Here is a 16867-nt window from a genome sequence, read left to right as displayed (position 1 = left end):
TGTGTGTGTGTGTGTGTGTGTGTGTGTGTGTGTGTGTGTGTGTGTGTATGTGATTTACTTTTTAACTAAACTCCATATAGATGGGAGGACTGTGTCTTCTACTTATTTTATACTCTCAACTTCCTCAGCCTAGTGTGAAGCATTTAGTAGGTGCTCAAAATTGGGTTTACCTTAGGTGATAAGTACTAATGAGAAAGAAAGTCTTCCATTTTAGATGTCTAGGTTGTTCCTCTTCCTAGCTGTCCAAGAACCCTGTGGTCTCTTTCTTGTTGTCCCCTACTTTAACTTGCCCAAACTATGCTTATTCTGAACGTTCTGGGTCACCAAGGAAATCATCCTGGCCCTTGCCTGGTCTCTGCTATCGTCTCTTCACTTAAACTAAGTCTTTTTTTTGTTTTTGTTTTATTTTCGCTTTTTGGTGAGGCAATTGAGGTTAAGTGATTTGCCTAGGGTCACACAGCTAGTAAGTGTCAAGTGTCTGAGACCAGATTTGAACTCAAGTCCTCCTGACTCCAAGGTCAGAGCTCTGTCCGCTGAGCCACCTAGCTGCCCTTTTCCTCTCCACTTAGGCCAAGTATTTGCACACTACACATAATGATGCCACCCTTATTTACAAACAGATTAAGGGGCTGCCTGCCTCCTCCCACTCTTCATAAAGCAATTGATGCACACTAGTACGTTATTCAAACATAATAAAGAATTTGTTGTAATTTTTATATTAAACAAAATATAAAATTAAAAGTATATATAAAATAAGAAATTATAACTATACAGCATTCAGGGTTTTAGAATTATAGATAGATTTAGAGATGGAATTGATCATCAAGGTCATCTGGATCAACTCCCTCATTTTACAGTTGAGGGAACTGAGGCCCAGAGAGGTTAAGGGACTTGCTCAGGGTCACACAGATAGGAAGTGACAGAGCCAGAACTTAAACTCAGTTCCTTTAAATTCAGATACAGTGCTTTTCCCATTATACCGAACTGCCTCCCAAAGGCAAAGGAGAAATCATGATGATGGGCAGGCCTCTCAATCTTTAAACCTCCATGCTACAATGTACTCTAGTACTATAGGGGAAAGACATACATTTGTCGCCCCACATCTGAGTGGCGGGCTTGAGAAAGGCCTCAGCCCTCTACTGTGCCTCTGTTTGACCCAGTTCCCTGGGAATCTCTTTCATCATTGGGGGATGAGACTTGAGGCCAGAGAGGGAGCCTCAAGAAAGCTACCTTGTTCAGGCCGAGGGGCCTGAAGAACAGTGACAATCCCCTGCCCTGTCTGCCAAGAAACCTCCAAATTCGATGTCTACAGAGGGCAGTATGAACTCTGGCCATTTTTGCTCCAAGATGGGCTGATGGGGGGACACATTTTATATTTCTGGGGCACAATCCTTCTATGAGCTCCCATTGCCTTCTGCATCAAAATCTCCATTTTTCTTGTTTTTATTGATTTTGTTTTCTTTGAAAAAACAAAAACTGAAGGAATATTTGTGGCCATTATGCTTGAAAATGGCCGAATTTTTTGGCCATTGCTTTGTGCTCCCCAAAGCTTTGGGGGTACACCCTATAATTGGAAAACTCTAGCTTAGGTAGAAGCTTTGTTCTTGATTGAATACCCCTAAAAAAGCTCATAGGCACTTTTCTTCTCTTTGGCACTGGATATCGTTTTAGAAGGCTATCTTGTGTACTTCTTTTTCAGTATTTGATATTGTGAGGAACTACACTGCAGATTATGATAAGACTTTAATCTTCAATAAAATACATCATGAATTGAACCAGTTTTGCAGTGCCCACACTCTTCAGGAAGTTTACATTGAATTGTTTGGTGAGTGCTGATACCAAATTATGTTGTCTTTATAGATGCTTTTAAAGTAAAAATTTACTAAATGTGTTTTATTGAGAGCAATGTTCTTAAACTTATAAAAATAACTATGTCTTTGAAAGTAATACTGTTAAACTACTCTAAATGGTTAACATGATTTGAAGTTAAATTTTTTTATTGTAAGTTTAGATTTTAAATACTTTAGGGGAAAGTCATTTTAAGGACAGATCTGAACTCATGGTGTATGATTAAGTAGAGATTGGGTAAATTTTATCTACTTGTAGATTCTTTATACTTTGACCTCTCTTCTTAGTGAAACAGATATCTGGGAGTCAGCAGGGGTATTAATTCTGCAGTCTCTGGTTTGAATAGATTAGTGTTCTTGAAGTTTGAGTAGAATGTTTTCTTTGGATAAATTAGGTCCTTAAAGTGAGGAGTTACTTCTTTTTTTCCTGAAGACTCAAAATCATTTTGGAGTAGGAGGAAATTGACAGTGAAATCTTTCATTAGTGAAGGATGTGCCAGATTTTGGTGATTGCCATGTAGGCAACAGTTGGCTAGGATATCTGCCAGGTAGAACACTGAGAATTGGGAACTATCACTTGATTCAAATCTACTGACTAAGACTCCGTGGTATAGAGCTGATTTCACTTGACCTTACAGGGATGGAGCAGTTTGGTATTTCCAAGTTAACCTAAGATTGGTGAACACGCTAATCTGGTAATAGAGAAAACATGATGTGAATTTGTGGGTGTTAGATATATTGGAGAGGAAACTATTTAAAAGCTTTCCTGTGGACCTGTATACCAAATCAAAATGAGGCTGACAGTGGTAGAAAAGTGATATATTATTATATCTTGTGGAAAAGAGGCATATGATTATTGGAGTAATGTCAAGTTTGACTTGATGCAGATTTTTATATATTAGTGTTCAGATTAGTGAAATTTATGACTTCATAGACCAAAGACTTAAATTCTCTACCAATTGAGTAATTTGGAGCAACTTGTTTAACCACTCACTTCCTTGATGTGATAATCCCTGCCACTTTTCCCACCACAGAAAACTATATTACAAACATAGAATCATAGATTTCAGTCTAGAACCATCTAGTCCTAGCCCCTCATTTTGCAAATGAAGATGCTAAACTCTAGAGAGGTGAAGTGGCTTCCTCACCATTACCTGGTCATTAAGTTAGCAGAGCCAGGATTTGAAGCCACGTCTGCTAAACCTAGTGCTCCTTTGCTCCATAACATTACTTCTTTAAGAAGAATTTTGAGCTTCACGAAAGGATCTAACTATCGAAAGTCCAGGATTGATCATGATAGTTTTGTTTGAATTTTAGTAGAATAGTAAAAGTTTTATGTGTTAAAACACCTGCTGTTTTCTTGCTTCCAAAACCAGATCAGATAGATGAAAACTTGAAGCAGGCCCTACAGAAAGATCTGAACGTCATGGCACCTGGTCTCACTATACAGGTAGGCCCAATATCTTGGGAGGTTTTGAGGAATTTAAGATTCTGAATTCAGGTCTCATTCAGATTCTGAATTCAGGTCTCATTCGTCCCACAAATTTTATTAGAGAGTGGTAATGAAATGTTAGGTCCTCCCTAATAAAGATTTTGATGACTTTATGACTCATCACATTTAAAAATTATTATTGCTTACTTTAACTAGCATCCATTCCCTTTGAGTGCTTTTAAAAGGAAAAAGTAAGCAAGCTGAATCTTATTAAAGAAGTCAAGTCTGCACTCATATATTGCTTTCCAAGATAGTTTCATTCATTTCAGTTCTATCTGGGATCTGGCTCTTATAAAAATAATTATATGAGGGGGCAGCTAAGTGGCGCCTTGGAGTCAGGAGGATCTGAGTTCAAATTTGATCTGAGACCAGACACTTGATACTTACTAGCTGTGTGACCCTGGGCAAGTAACTTAACCCCAATTGCCTCACAAAAAAAAGGGGGGGGAGGGCAGCTAGATGGCGCAGTGGATAGAGCACCAGCCCTGGATTCAGGAGGACCTGAGTTCAAATCTGACCTCAGACACATAGCACTTACTAGTTGTGTGACCCTGGGCAAGTCACTTAACCCCGTTGCCTCTCTTTAAAAAAAAAATCATTATGTGCCTTGATGTAATAATCATTCATTGGGACTGTATACCCTATTTATTTATTAGAGAGGAAAAAAAGACCTCCCTATTTAAAGATATTTATAATATTACTACAAATATTAATACTATAAAGATATTTATAATAATACTACAACCTGAATGTCTAACAACGAGGACATCAGTATGTTGAAACATATTAATTCAATGCAGTTGTAGAAGATAAATATGAATATTGAAATATTGAAAGACTTGTGTGAAGTCTGTGTGAAAGAAGTGGAACCAGTTGAGTGTGCATGCACACGTGCGTATGCGTGCTCGTGCACACACATGCGTGAAGACTGTGATTGTGTAAAAGGAAAAAATGTATACTTATGTAGGGGCAAATGAATAGAAGCAGTGGAGAAAGGGATGGGGAAGTAATCAATATGATGTTACAAATGTTTTTATGGTGGAATTAATCTAGAAAGTATAAGTAAAGTAAGTAAAAGGTTGTTTTGTTGTTGTTTTAGGTCATTGTCTTAGGCAATTATTTTAAACAAAAAAACACATGAAATATTTATCAACTGTCTATATATAAGCCAAAGTACCATACTGTGCATTTATTTGGGTCACAAAGGAAGTATGACCTATGATCCCTGCTTTCAGGAAACTTATATTCTAGTTTGAAAGACCAGACATAAAGGTCTGAAGATGAATTAGAATAAAAAGTTCAATAATAGGTCCCAGCAACAACAGATGATTTGACAAGGCCTGAATTGCCAAGGGCCTCATATAATCTGTTGTTGCTGTGAATGCTCAAAAGTGGAGGAAATGCTTTAGCCTGGTGCAGTTGAGGGGCTTTGTGGAGGTGGGGTTTCAGATGAGACTTGGTAGAGGAGTGGCACGTGGATGGGCCGAAAAGACTGGGGAAAAGAACATCTGAGGAAGTCAGCATGTGGAAAACCAGGAAGGCTGAAAAGTCTCTATCTAGTAGAGAGACTATAGGATTCATGTCAAAAGAGCTGGGCTTGGTTCCCCACCAGGCTGCTTGCCTACCACCTTGTCATTGTGAAGGAGTTACTTCACCTCTCTGGACTTGAGCTTCTTCTACCATAAAGTCAAGGGTTGGCTTGTGATGTTTGCTGAGGTGCCTCTTGTACCTCTGTATCCTGGAATCCTAGGGTCAGGCTTGGCGGTCTCTCATGAGTGGGTTTGTGTCATGAGGTAGTGAAAGATAATCTAGAAGGGTAGACTGAAGCCAGCTTGGAGAAGACAGCCCACACCATTTTGAATAGCTGTCATTGTTGGGAAATTTGTTATTAAGGTTGAGCCAAAATCTGCCTCCTTGAGGCCAAACAGAACAAGTTAACTTGACCTTAACAGTCTAACTTCAGTTGTGTGAAGATTGTTGTCACTGTCTCTTTTCTGTCTCTGGTTCCTTTTCTACCTGATCCTTGAATGTGACATGCTTTTATGTGGAGGATTTTTGAGTAGAGGAGTACCAGTCATGGTGGTATTTTTGGGAAAGTAGTTTGCCTTGAGTGTGTAGGATGACTATTAGAGTCAAGGAGAGATTAAAGGCAGTAGATGCCTGTTAGGTTATTGAAGTAGCCCAAGATAAGGGTCTAAATTGGGGTGAGCAGGTGATGTGGTCAGATCTATATGCTTTAGCAAAGTCACCATGACAGCTGAGTGGAGGATGAAATTGGCATGGGGAGAAAGGAGAAGCAGGGAGACCAAATAGAAGATTATTCAGTAGCCTCGTCAAGAGGTGAAGAGGGCTTGCGTTAGAGCTATGGCTATATGAGTGGAAAGAAGGGGACTTCTCAGAGATGTTGGGAAGGTAGAAATGACAAGATTTGGTGACAATATGTGGGGTGAGGGAGAAGTCAAGGGGGACGCTGAGGTTTAGGTCTTGGTGACTGGGAGGATGGCAGTGCTCTTGACAGTAATAGAGAAATTCAGAATGGGGGGAGATTTGGGGGGAAAAGATAACGATTTCTGTGATGGGGTTTTCCAATAACTTATCTCCAAGAAATACAGTGTACTCTTATGGTCTTTTGCCAACCCTATAAAACCAGGGGTTCTTAACCTTTTTTGTTTCCTGGACCCTTTTGGCAGTCTGGTGAAACCCATAGACCCCTATCAGATTATCAGAATAATATTTTTCAATGTGTAAAATTATCAGAATAAGTTTTAAGTGCATAAAATAAAATAGAAAAGACTACGAAGGAAACTAATTATATTGAAATACAGTTAACAAAATACTAAAACAAAACAACAACAAAAGAAATTCCTGGCATCCCTTCTCCCTCCAGGTAAGAACCCATGCTCTAAACTAGGGGTGAAGAACCTGTGGCCTCAAGGCCACATGTCACCTTCCAGGTCCTTGGGGGTGACTTTTTGATTGAGTACAAGTTTTACAAAACAAATCCTTTTATTAAGGGGATTTGTTCTGTGAAGTTTGGATTCAGTCAAAGGGCTGCACTTGAGGATCTAGCGGGCCTTTAGGCTGTAGGTTCCCCACCCCTGCAACATTGTTTCATGGCATGGGCATTTCATCCTGATGCCTTTATCTTGGATGACTCCTGATGAACAATTGTTTGTTTTTTGTTTTTTTGTTTTTTGGCTAGGCAATGGGGTTAAGTGACTTGCCCAGGGTCTCACAGCTAGTATTAAGTATCTGAGGCTGGATTTGAGCTCAGGTCCTCCTGACTCCAAGACCAGGCTCTATCCACTGTTGCCCTGACAATTGGTTTTTAAAAACAGAACCAAAAAACCCCCAAAAAACACTGTCCAAAGAAGTCTCAACAGGAATTTGAGCAACAGTTAACATCTTAGGAAAAGAGACTAGCTTACTATGAACTTGTGTTGGACCTGGAGTAAGGGAGACTTCAGTTCAAATTCAGCCTTAGATACTCACTAGCTGTGTGAACCCTGGGCAAGTCACCTAACCTCTGCCTCAGTTTTCTCATCTATAAAATGGAGATGATAATAGTACCTATCTCCCAGGGTTGTTGTAAGGATCAAATGAGATAATATTTGTAAAGCACTTTTCAAACTTTAAAGGACTATACAAATGCCAGCTATTATTGTTAAGATACATTCAAGCAATTGGAACTTCCCCCTCTAATGAGGAAGAAGAAACTCATGGCCTTTTAGAACCTTCATGTCCTCAAAGGGTGTGGGGAGAGTTAAGTGAGAACAAGAGAGTCCTGGGGGAAGCTGAGTTTGTTCTGAAAAAGGGACGGGAAGGGAAGAAGGGAATGGAAATTCATGAGTGTTGTAGAAAGGAGTTAGAAGGGTGGGCTGGGGCCGAGGGCACATGCTAATTCTAATAACGTGGGGTGAGTGAGAAGAGACGAGGATACAGACATGGGGGAAGGGGAGAGAGAAATGGGTACCAGATGAACCTTACTCTTCTCTGAAATGAACAAAGGAGAGCTGGGGTCACACATGGTTTCATGTAGAGGTACAACAAGTTCAGCAGGGCAGTAGGAGGTGGGGGGTGGTGAAGAGGTGGGCTAAAATCAGGAAGGGAATTGTTGAAAGCAAAACAGTCTCCCTAATCAAGTAGATGGAGGAAGAGAGGAGAGGAGAGGAGAGGAGAGTAGAGGAGGGTGATCTGGAAGCCGAGGAGGGTACAATAAATTGTGGTATGTGAATGTAATGGAATATTACTACACCACAAGAATTAACAGAAGAGATGATTTCAGAGAATCAGGTTAGTATGAACTGACCTTGAGTAAAATGTGCAGAACCAGAACATTCTATACAAGGACAGGACACTGTAAAGAAAAACAACTGTGAAAGACTGAGGAACTCTGATCAGTGTAGTAACCAACCACTGACTCCAGAGAACTGATGATGAAGCATGCTGCCCACCCTGACAGAGAGGGGATGCTCTCAAGATTGAGAAAGAGATATATGTTTTTGGACATGGCCACTGTGTGGATTCATTTTGCTTGACTTTGCTAATTTATTATGAGTTTTTTTTTCCTCTTTTTTCTCAGGTTTGAATTGGGGCTGAGGGATTTTTGGTGAAAATGAGAGGAAGGGGGCCTAGCAACTGTAATGCCAAAACCAAAGTTACCACGTAACCTAAGACTGTGCACTGAAGGTGTTTCATATTCTTATTATTTAGGTGCCAAACCTCCTAAATCTACTGAAATTACTGATATCTGAAAAACTTCACGTTATTCATTTAGTTGTGGAAAATCCATTTTTTTTTCTTTGTCTGCTTGCAGTTCTTACAGTAAGAATTACTCTTTCATTTTTGTGTTATCTTTAGGTTCACAATGATTTTTGATACTGGTTGGTGTTTTCTTTGATTATCTTTGACTGTCTCTCTAGCTTCAGTTTATGAAATGGGGCCTTGTGTCAGGGGCAGGCTCTACCCACTAATGCACCTTTGGGTGGAATGCTGGGTCTGCTGGCTTTGTGCATGACCTCCATCTCTGGGGGCTGGGCTACTCCTTTGATCTTTGAGGTTCAGAGTGCTGGATCTGCAGGACTCTCTTTGATATTTCATATTTTTAGGAACCTTCAATCTTCTAGACCTGGACTCTTCTTCCCCATTAAATCGTGAGCTCCTCGAGGACAGGGACATCTTTTGCTTCTTTTTGTATCCCCAGCATTTACCATAATGCCTGGCACATAGTAGGTGCTTAATCAGTGTTTATTGACTGACTCTTCTGTGTCTGAGCACTGTAGTGTCATGCTGGCTGCCGCCCATTGTACTGCTCTCTAGCACTTTCATGGTCTCCACCATAGTGCTTTGTGACCACCCTGGGGCTTTTTCATGGGAGCCCTCTACTTTTGTTGCCTCTGGACACAGAGCCTTGCAGACTCCACATGTCCCTGGACATCTCTGGATGTGTCAAGAGGCTGCCATTTGCTGGCACTAGCTTTGCTGGTGGGCCTTTCCTCTCCTATCATCCTTGTGCCTTCTGACTGTGTTTTTTGGGTGTTGTATGGGGGGAAAAGTCACCATAGTTTCTCATTGGATTTCTTGATCCTTATTCTGACTGGTGTGAATTCCTGGGTTTTTCTGGCATGGGTTTCTCTGTGCAGACAGCTTTCTCAATGAAAGTGTCCTAACTCTAGGTGTTATTACAGGTGAGGATGCTGAAGTTCAGAAAGGCTGAGGGACTTCTTCCCATCTTTATTTACTTAGCCATTGTCAGAGGTGAGATTGAAACCCACTGCTTCCTGCTTCCATATCCAGTGCTCTCCTGTGCCACATTGTCTCAGTTATATTACATAAATATACTTGGAAGGGGACATAAGCAGCCGAGAGGAACAGAAAAGGTCTCATGCAGGCAATGGCCCTGAGCTCAGAAAGAGGTGTCCGTGAGATGTAGAGGAGAGGAAGGTCCATTCCAGGCATGGGGGATACCTGGGTCAGAGTACAGATGTGGGAAATTTGGAATGTTGTATGAGGGGCAACAATAGCCAGATGTGGCCAGACCAAAGAGTGCATGAAAGTGAGTGATATGTAGGGCTTTCCATGCCAATCAGAGGAGATCGCATTTGATCCTAGCAGCAGTCTGGAGCCAAGGGAGTTTATTGAGCAGGAGTGCAACATGATCAGATATAGGCTTTTTGAATATTATGTTGACATTTGTGTAAAGGATGGCTTGGAAGGGAGAGGCTTGGTGCAGGGAGTCCAATTGGACTACTTCAGTGGTTCAGCGAGAGGCGATGATCTCTGGGCCCGAGTGATGGCTTGGCTGGCAGATAGAAAGGGGTGGATGTGGATGTTACTGCAGAGGTAGAATTGACAAGATTTGGCAGCTGTTTGAGCTGTTGTAGTTGTCGGTTGGTCAAAGAGGACCATGGATGCCGTGACATGCAAATGAATTGGATTTAAGCATGGGAGGGCGTGCAAAGATGCCAGCCTCCCTTTCTCCTCTACAGCCCTCTGGGTCCAGTGGCCAGACCAGGATAACTGGAGATGGCCCAGGATGCAGTGGGAGACCTTGGCTTTTTTAAGCTCAGGTCTTTAACAGGTCCCAGCCTGACTGAGGCAACACCCATTCATTGATTATTGGTGTGGAGGAGAGTGAAAAGTCAAATAACTCTGAGGCTATGAACCTGGGTGAATAGGAGGGTGGTAGTACCCTTGACAAAGGTAGGTAAATGAGGTGTTAGAGGTGCCTTTTTGGGGGAGGATAGTGAGTTGTTTTGGATATGTTGAGTTTGAGGTGCCTGCAATGTATCCACGTTGAAATTTCCAATAGGTGTTTGGTAGTGTTGGACTGAAGTACAGGTAGGAAAATAAAGATTGGTTGTATAGATCCTGGGAGTTATCTGCATAGAGATAATTAAATCTATAGGAGCTGATGAAGTCACTGAGAGACAATGTAGAGAAAAGAGGTCCAACCTCACAGTGAGGGGGCTAGACAGGGAGGAAAATCCAGCAAAGGTCACTGAGATGAAGGTGCAATGAGAACCAAGAAAGAGCAGTATTCTGAAAACCCAGAGAAGATATATCTAAGGGGAGAAGCTGCTTAACAGTGTTGAAGAGAGGTCAAGGAGCAGGACTGGAAAAATACTGTATTTGACAGTGAAGAGATCTTTGCTAACTTTTGATTGAGAAGTAAATGAGAGGAGAGAAAGTAGGGGTAATGAGAGTAAACAGTTTTCTTTAGGAGTTTGGTTGTGAAAGGGAGGAAGAAGAAATTAGCCCCTGGGTTTTGTGGGTTTCCGTTGAGTTCAGCAAGGGTTTTTTTTTTGTTTTGTTTTTAAAGGGAAAGGAGGCCTAGGCATATTTTTAAACGAGGAGGAAGGAGCCATTAGATAAGGAGAGACTGAAGATTAGGGTGTGGTTAGGATCAATAGTACAAGTAGAAAGTTTAGTGTTGGCAAGGAAAAAGACCAGAAAAAGACCTTCAGTATCTTGGGGAGATCCTTCATGGACTATTTCTGGAATGATTTGGACAAGAATTACTTAGGGATAAGAAGACATGAAAGAGGCAGTGTGGCTTAGTGTCATTAGCATTTAATAAGTGCCTTCTTCCCGAAGGCGCTCTGCTAAAAATTGGGGAGTCAAAGAAAGACCAAAAAGAAACCGTAGAACAAAAGACAGTCCCTACTCTCAAGGATCTCCCAGTCTAATGGGGGAAGCAACATATAAGCAACTATGAACAAACAAGATATATACAGGACAACCTGGAAATAATCAGCATAAGGAAGGCACTAGCATGAAGGGGGATTGGGAAGGCTTTTTGTAGAAGGTGGGATTTTAGTGGTTGGAGAGCTTCCTTCCCAGCCAGAAAGAACTGAGTTCAAGTCTGCCACCACACATACTTTGTGACTATGGACAACATATTTAATCTCTCAGTGCTTGAGGCAACTCTCTAAGCTTGTATATTACAGAGCAGTTGCAGATCTGCGTTGGCAGAGGAAGTTTCCTCACTGGGAGTTCCTAACACCGGTGAAAGTACAGGTTTGGTTAAAAAATACAAAAGTCACTGTAAGGTTGCAATGCGTAGTAGTAGAGGTAGTGTCTAGTTTGAAATCATGAAACCATCAGAGTAAATATGACAACAGAGCCTAATGCAAAGACAAAGTAGTAGAATGTTTTGTAGTTTGTTTAAGAGCATTAGAATGTGATTAGCACCTAAAGATTTAATTGTTTCATGTAGTGATTAAAGTAGGGCCGTCATTTAGAAACTTAACATTTTGCCCTTTGGACTGAAGTTTTTGTCTGTTTCTTTAGGAAACTCTAAAATTTCTTCATTTTTTAATGGTTTAGCTACAAAGAAAAATTTATGACTTTTCTGCTTTTAAGTACTTGGTAAACTAGAGCCCTAAAAGTGACACTTTCTGGGTAAATTCTAGTCTTTGTTAATGCAAGTGGTCAATGATGATGGTCAAAAGAAATGGTAGAATGTCTACAGGTTTTGTTAGATCGACTGTGCCCTATGTAAAACTAAATAACATAGAGAAGGTGATGTTCTTAGCTGTTAGAAGGTAGATAATAATAAATTAATAAATGACAAATGAAAAGGCATTAAGTGCCTACTATATGCCTCGCAAGCACTTGCTAAGTATTGGGAATACAAATAGGAAAAGCTAGACACTCCCTGCTGACAAGTAGCCCCCAGTCTAATTGGAGGAGGTAACGCATAATAGAAATTTAGCTGCAAGGTGAATGGAAAAGCCTTATAGTCCCAAGGGTGAATTGGTAGGTCACATGGTAGAAGTCACAGGGGTCCTTCAGTTATTTCAGTAAGATCAGATATTAGTGCTAGAGGTCTACAGGGTTGTGTAGGCAGGGCAGATGGTACGGCCTGGTGGTCCTCCAGCTTATCGGAAGGAATAGAGTTAGTGACACCCATCTCCAAACCATCTGAGCATTCAGACAGTCCAGATGAATTCTGGGATAGCCTGGACCCAGAGGAGAGAAGGGCGTCGCTATTTGTGGCATGTCTTGCTGCTGCCTGGCTATCTTGGATAAGTTATCTTTCAGTCATTCAGCTATACATCTATTATCCATGGTTCAGGTTGGGGGACAGAGAAATACATTCATTGTCAAATCTTTAATTGCACTAAATGACCAGAATTGGATTAATAGTTCTATTTCAACCTCCCCAATGTTTGATTTGTAGTATTTTGAATTTTTGTAAGGTAGGCAGAAAATCAAAGGTATCAAATTGGAGATCAGTACTATTTTGTGGAGAAAGTAGGGAACTTTGTTTTTCAGGCTGGGTGGAGTAATGCTTCCTCAGAACTGCTTGACTTTAGGATAAGATAGGACAAAACTTTCTTCTTTGAGTAGCATCGTGGAATACAAATTGTATCTTGCATGTTTGTTAGTTAAATTAAATGTAGTTATGTAGTAATGGTGTTAGTACACTATATCTAACATTCCCTTGATTATCCAAGACACACCTTGGGTGGTTGGTGACAATCTGAGTTAGGGCTTGACGTGCTGGCAGCGTTTATTTCTTTGAGTCTACCTGTTATTGCCATGTCACTTACTGTGCATGATCGTTGTTCATATGAAATTAAGTGCTCCCCATAATGTTTCACCTAACATTTTGTTTTTGCTAAACTAGTTAACAAACAATGTTTGGTAGGGTGTGCCTGTATAGAGTTTTCCAGTAGACTCTCCTCTTTGCTATTGCTAGGTGTCAGAATTAATTGTGATATATTCGTAAACACTTCAAGGCTGCAAAGCTGTCAATTTAAAGATATATTTAGATATATTTTTAAAACATACTTTGGCTTTTTTTCTTAATAGGCTGTGCGTGTTACAAAACCCAAAATTCCAGAAGCCATAAGAAGAAATTTTGAGCTAATGTGAGTAATGTTCACGAGATCACGTTGTTTCCATACAGGGTTGTCTGAAGACCAGTGCCAGTAGTTTAGAGAAGATTTAAGCATTAAACTGTACCCAGCAGTTGGGGGAGGGAGCAGCAGAACGTGTGTGCCTTTGTTTCTTTATTAGTTTCGTATGTGTTATAGACACCTTCAAAAAATTTTGTCACTAGGGCAATGTTGCTTTAGTTTCTGTTTTTCTTATAAAGTATTTTCTCTTCTTTCATTTTGGAACATGGTTTATGTTTTTGTTTTTAATAGCCTTTTGAAATGTATACCATCCTATAACCCATTTTCTTAACCTGAACCACATAAGAAAAGACTGAAGTAGCAATCTAGCGTCCTCTCAGGAGAGTGGGTATGTGATCTTGGCCCAGCACCATTGTTGGAAGCCTAGAATAGGGACTTGAGCAAAGCCATCAATAGAATCTAGTGACATAAAAGAATCTGTCATCCATGTAAGCTCTCAAATCCTCTTCCTTTATTGTTTTGATTATAGTGGACGCATGATTGACCTGAAGTTTGGATATTTGTTGTGTGCAGTTGTACATTTGTAGAGATATTAGAATCTTTCCAGGGGAAGCTCTTACTTGAGTAGTCTTTTTTCTGAAGATAGTCCGCCTGGTTTGTGTCTTGGGCTTGGCTAGAGATTTTGGGGTGTAGGGTAGAGATAATGGGTAACTTGGCATGTCCAAAACTGAATTATCTTTTCCTGAAATCCCTCCCCTCTTCCTAACTTATCTACTATTTTTGAAGGTACCACTATACTTCTAGTGACCCAGGCTCACAACCTAATAAGGAGTAATCCTCCACTCCTCACTCCTTAGCTGCCAAATCCTGACATTGTTACCTGACTCTATTTATCATCATTTAGCTTATATTTTGTTTACCAGAACATTATGAATAAAGTTGTTAGATTCCTTGCTGAGCTTGAGATAATATGCTATACTCTCTGGTTTATCAGTCTTGTACTAATTAGGAAAAATAATGGAGATTACTTTGGCTCCATTTTCTGTTGCTGTGCCACAAGCACACCAAGCTTATGGTGCCTTCAAAGAGGCTGATCCTTTAGGCCTTGGTGACCACATGCCTGTGTCCTTCTCTATAATTCAGGTAATCTGTTGTTGCCAGACTGATCTGTACTGCTCTAATCATGTCATTCCATTGTACAAAATCTTTCACTGACTTACTTCTCAGTGCTAATAGAACAATGGCTAACATCCTTTATTTGGAGATTAAGGCTCTCTGTAACCGGGTTCCATCTTTTCTTTCTACTTTCTACGTAATGCTGCTTGTTCAGCATTTCAGCATATTTTTTCTTGATGGGGTCGGGGTAGTTACTGGATCAGGAGAGAGGAGACAGGATCGGTCATTCAGTCAGAATCAGAGTTGAGACCAACAGTTGGGTTTGTATTTCCGCAACCTAATCCTTACTTTGCTGTCTTAGCTTGTCCAACCCCTTGTTTTAGGAGAGATGTGAAGCAAAGGATCCATAGATGTCAGGAGTTTTCTTCTCCAGATCAGATATGTGTGTGTGTCTGTGTGTGTCTGTGTGTGATTTCCCCCATAAAAATGGTGCTACTACATTGCTACATTTTGACTTAGAAAATTCGATAACTTTAAAAATTGAATTCCTTAACAGATGTTCAATGTTGTTAAATGAATATATTGAAATTGTGGAAATAGAAAAAAGCAATTTGAATGAGAAACATTTAGGGTTAATCATTTTATTTTATTTTATTTATTTATTTCTCTGTGTGTGTGTGTGTGTGTGTGTGTGTGTGTGTGTGTGTGGCAATTGAGGTTAAGTGACTTTCCCAGAGTCACACAGCTAGTGAGTATTATGTGTCTGAGGCCAGATTTGAACTCAGGTCCTCCTGACTCTAGGGCCAGTGCTCTAGCCACTGTGTGCCATCTAGCTGCCCCACAGGGTTAACCATTTTAGAACTTATTTTTTGAATGCTGGCTTTGCTGTGGCTAGACTCTGCCACTGATCACTTAGGAGACATTGGTCAAATCACTGTTCGTCTCTTTGGGCCTTGGTTTGGTCATATATTTCTCTATGCCTGAAAAGCCTTTCCCTTTCTTTTTCACTTATTGAAATCCTGTTAAGGCCCAATTCACATTTCACCTTCTCCATGAAACATGAATCCTTCCTTGTCTATCTTACCTTGCTGTGGTTTCTTCCTCTGAACCCTTAAGATTTGAAAAAAAATAATTTTTTATATTTTATTTTTCTATTACATTCATTTCCCCACACAGTTCTTTTTTTAAACAAAGATTTTAAAAGAAAAAAACCATGTTCATAATATCCCCACTCCCTTTCGCCCTCCTTACTTTCAGTGAAGGGAAGAAAGTATGTTTTCTCTAGTCTAGGGCCATCTCTGTTCAATATAATTACAATATTCAGGGGGTTTTTTTTGTTGTTGTTCCTTCCATTTACATTCACGTAGTCATTGTGCATTGTTTTCCTGGTTTCTTCACTCTGCATCTGTTCATATAAGTTTTCCCCTACTTCTATGAATTCTTCATATTTGTCATTTCTTATGGTACCTCTGAACTCTGAGAGCACTTAGTATCTGTACATTTGGTGCTCCTGAGAAACAGATTTATGAGGCATTACCTTTCTATGTATACATGTCCTTACCATAATAGAAAGTTCTGTTGCATGTTTTAGGCTCCCATAGAAATATAGACTCAGGGGCAAGATACTTAAAAAAGCTTGTTGGGTTGAATTGTTATTTATTATACTTTGCATTTCCAACACTAGCAAAGTGCCTTGCACATAGTAGGTGTATAGTAAATGTTTGACTGATGATGATCATGCTCTTAAAAGAAAATTCTTTGATTCTATATTACTCCTTGATTGAGAGTTTAGAAAGCTTCTAGTTTGTCCCAGTCGACCGTAGAGTCTCTTCTTAGCCTCAATAGTCAAATGGCTAATCAGAAATCACTAGATTCGCTGTGGGCTACTTATTTCTGTTGGTAAGGTTCCCAAATAGACTGACACACCTGTTGTCCCAGCATAAACCAAGAGATAGAACTAGAGGAAACTCTAGTTTCCCAGGGAATCATGATGATAGTGATAATTTTGTTTTTGGTTTGAACCTGAGATTTCATTGGTGTAAAGAACTTGCAGTCTGTACATTCCCTTCACTGATATAGCCTAGCAACTCACCTGTAATGTATAGTTTCAGAGAAGGTTAAGTGATTTATTTACTAACAGTCACATAGATAATGCTTTGGAGGCAGAATTTGAACCTCATGACTTCTTGACCCTTTGTCTACTTTGTCATGGTGCTTATGATAACAATTAGCAACAGTAACTATAATTTAGATACTTCTTTTAAGATTTACAAAGCATTTCTATCACAACAAACCTGTGAGATATGTAGTACAAGTAATATTTCCATTTTACAGATTTGGAAAGTGAGGGGTAGTGAGGTTAAGTGAATTGTCAATGGTCACATAGCTTGTATGTAGCAAGGACAACTGCTGCAACAGACTTAACCTCCCTAGAGCTCAGATTTTTCATCTGTACAATGAGAGTGTCGGAATAGGTGATCTCTTGGGTTCCTTCAAACTCTAGCAGATTGCTTTATGTATATTTATTTCTGTACAAATCCTATTTC

General features: G+C 40.1%; 1 protein-coding gene across 4 annotated transcripts in view; it reads left to right on the top strand.

Moving 5' to 3' along the window:
• Window positions 1–16867, top strand: part of ERLIN1 (ER lipid raft associated 1) — a 57568-nt gene that overhangs the window by 20938 nt on the left and 19763 nt on the right. For all 4 annotated transcript variants that reach the window (XM_027846337.1, XM_027846335.1, XM_027846336.1 and 1 more), the window contains 3 exons: window positions 1700–1825; window positions 3224–3297; window positions 13159–13217. In XM_027846337.1, the coding sequence (XP_027702138.1) occupies window positions 1700–1825; window positions 3224–3297; window positions 13159–13217 (259 nt within the window). The remainder of the gene's footprint in view (window positions 1–1699; window positions 1826–3223; window positions 3298–13158; window positions 13218–16867) is intronic.

Source organism: Vombatus ursinus, unplaced genomic scaffold (genome assembly GCF_900497805.2).
Source record: "Vombatus ursinus unplaced genomic scaffold, bare-nosed wombat genome assembly UNPS02015129.1, whole genome shotgun sequence".
Classification (NCBI taxonomy): domain Eukaryota; kingdom Metazoa; phylum Chordata; class Mammalia; order Diprotodontia; family Vombatidae; genus Vombatus; species Vombatus ursinus.
Note: the sequence above shows the minus strand (reverse complement) of the source record. Positions and strands in the feature narration are given on the sequence as shown.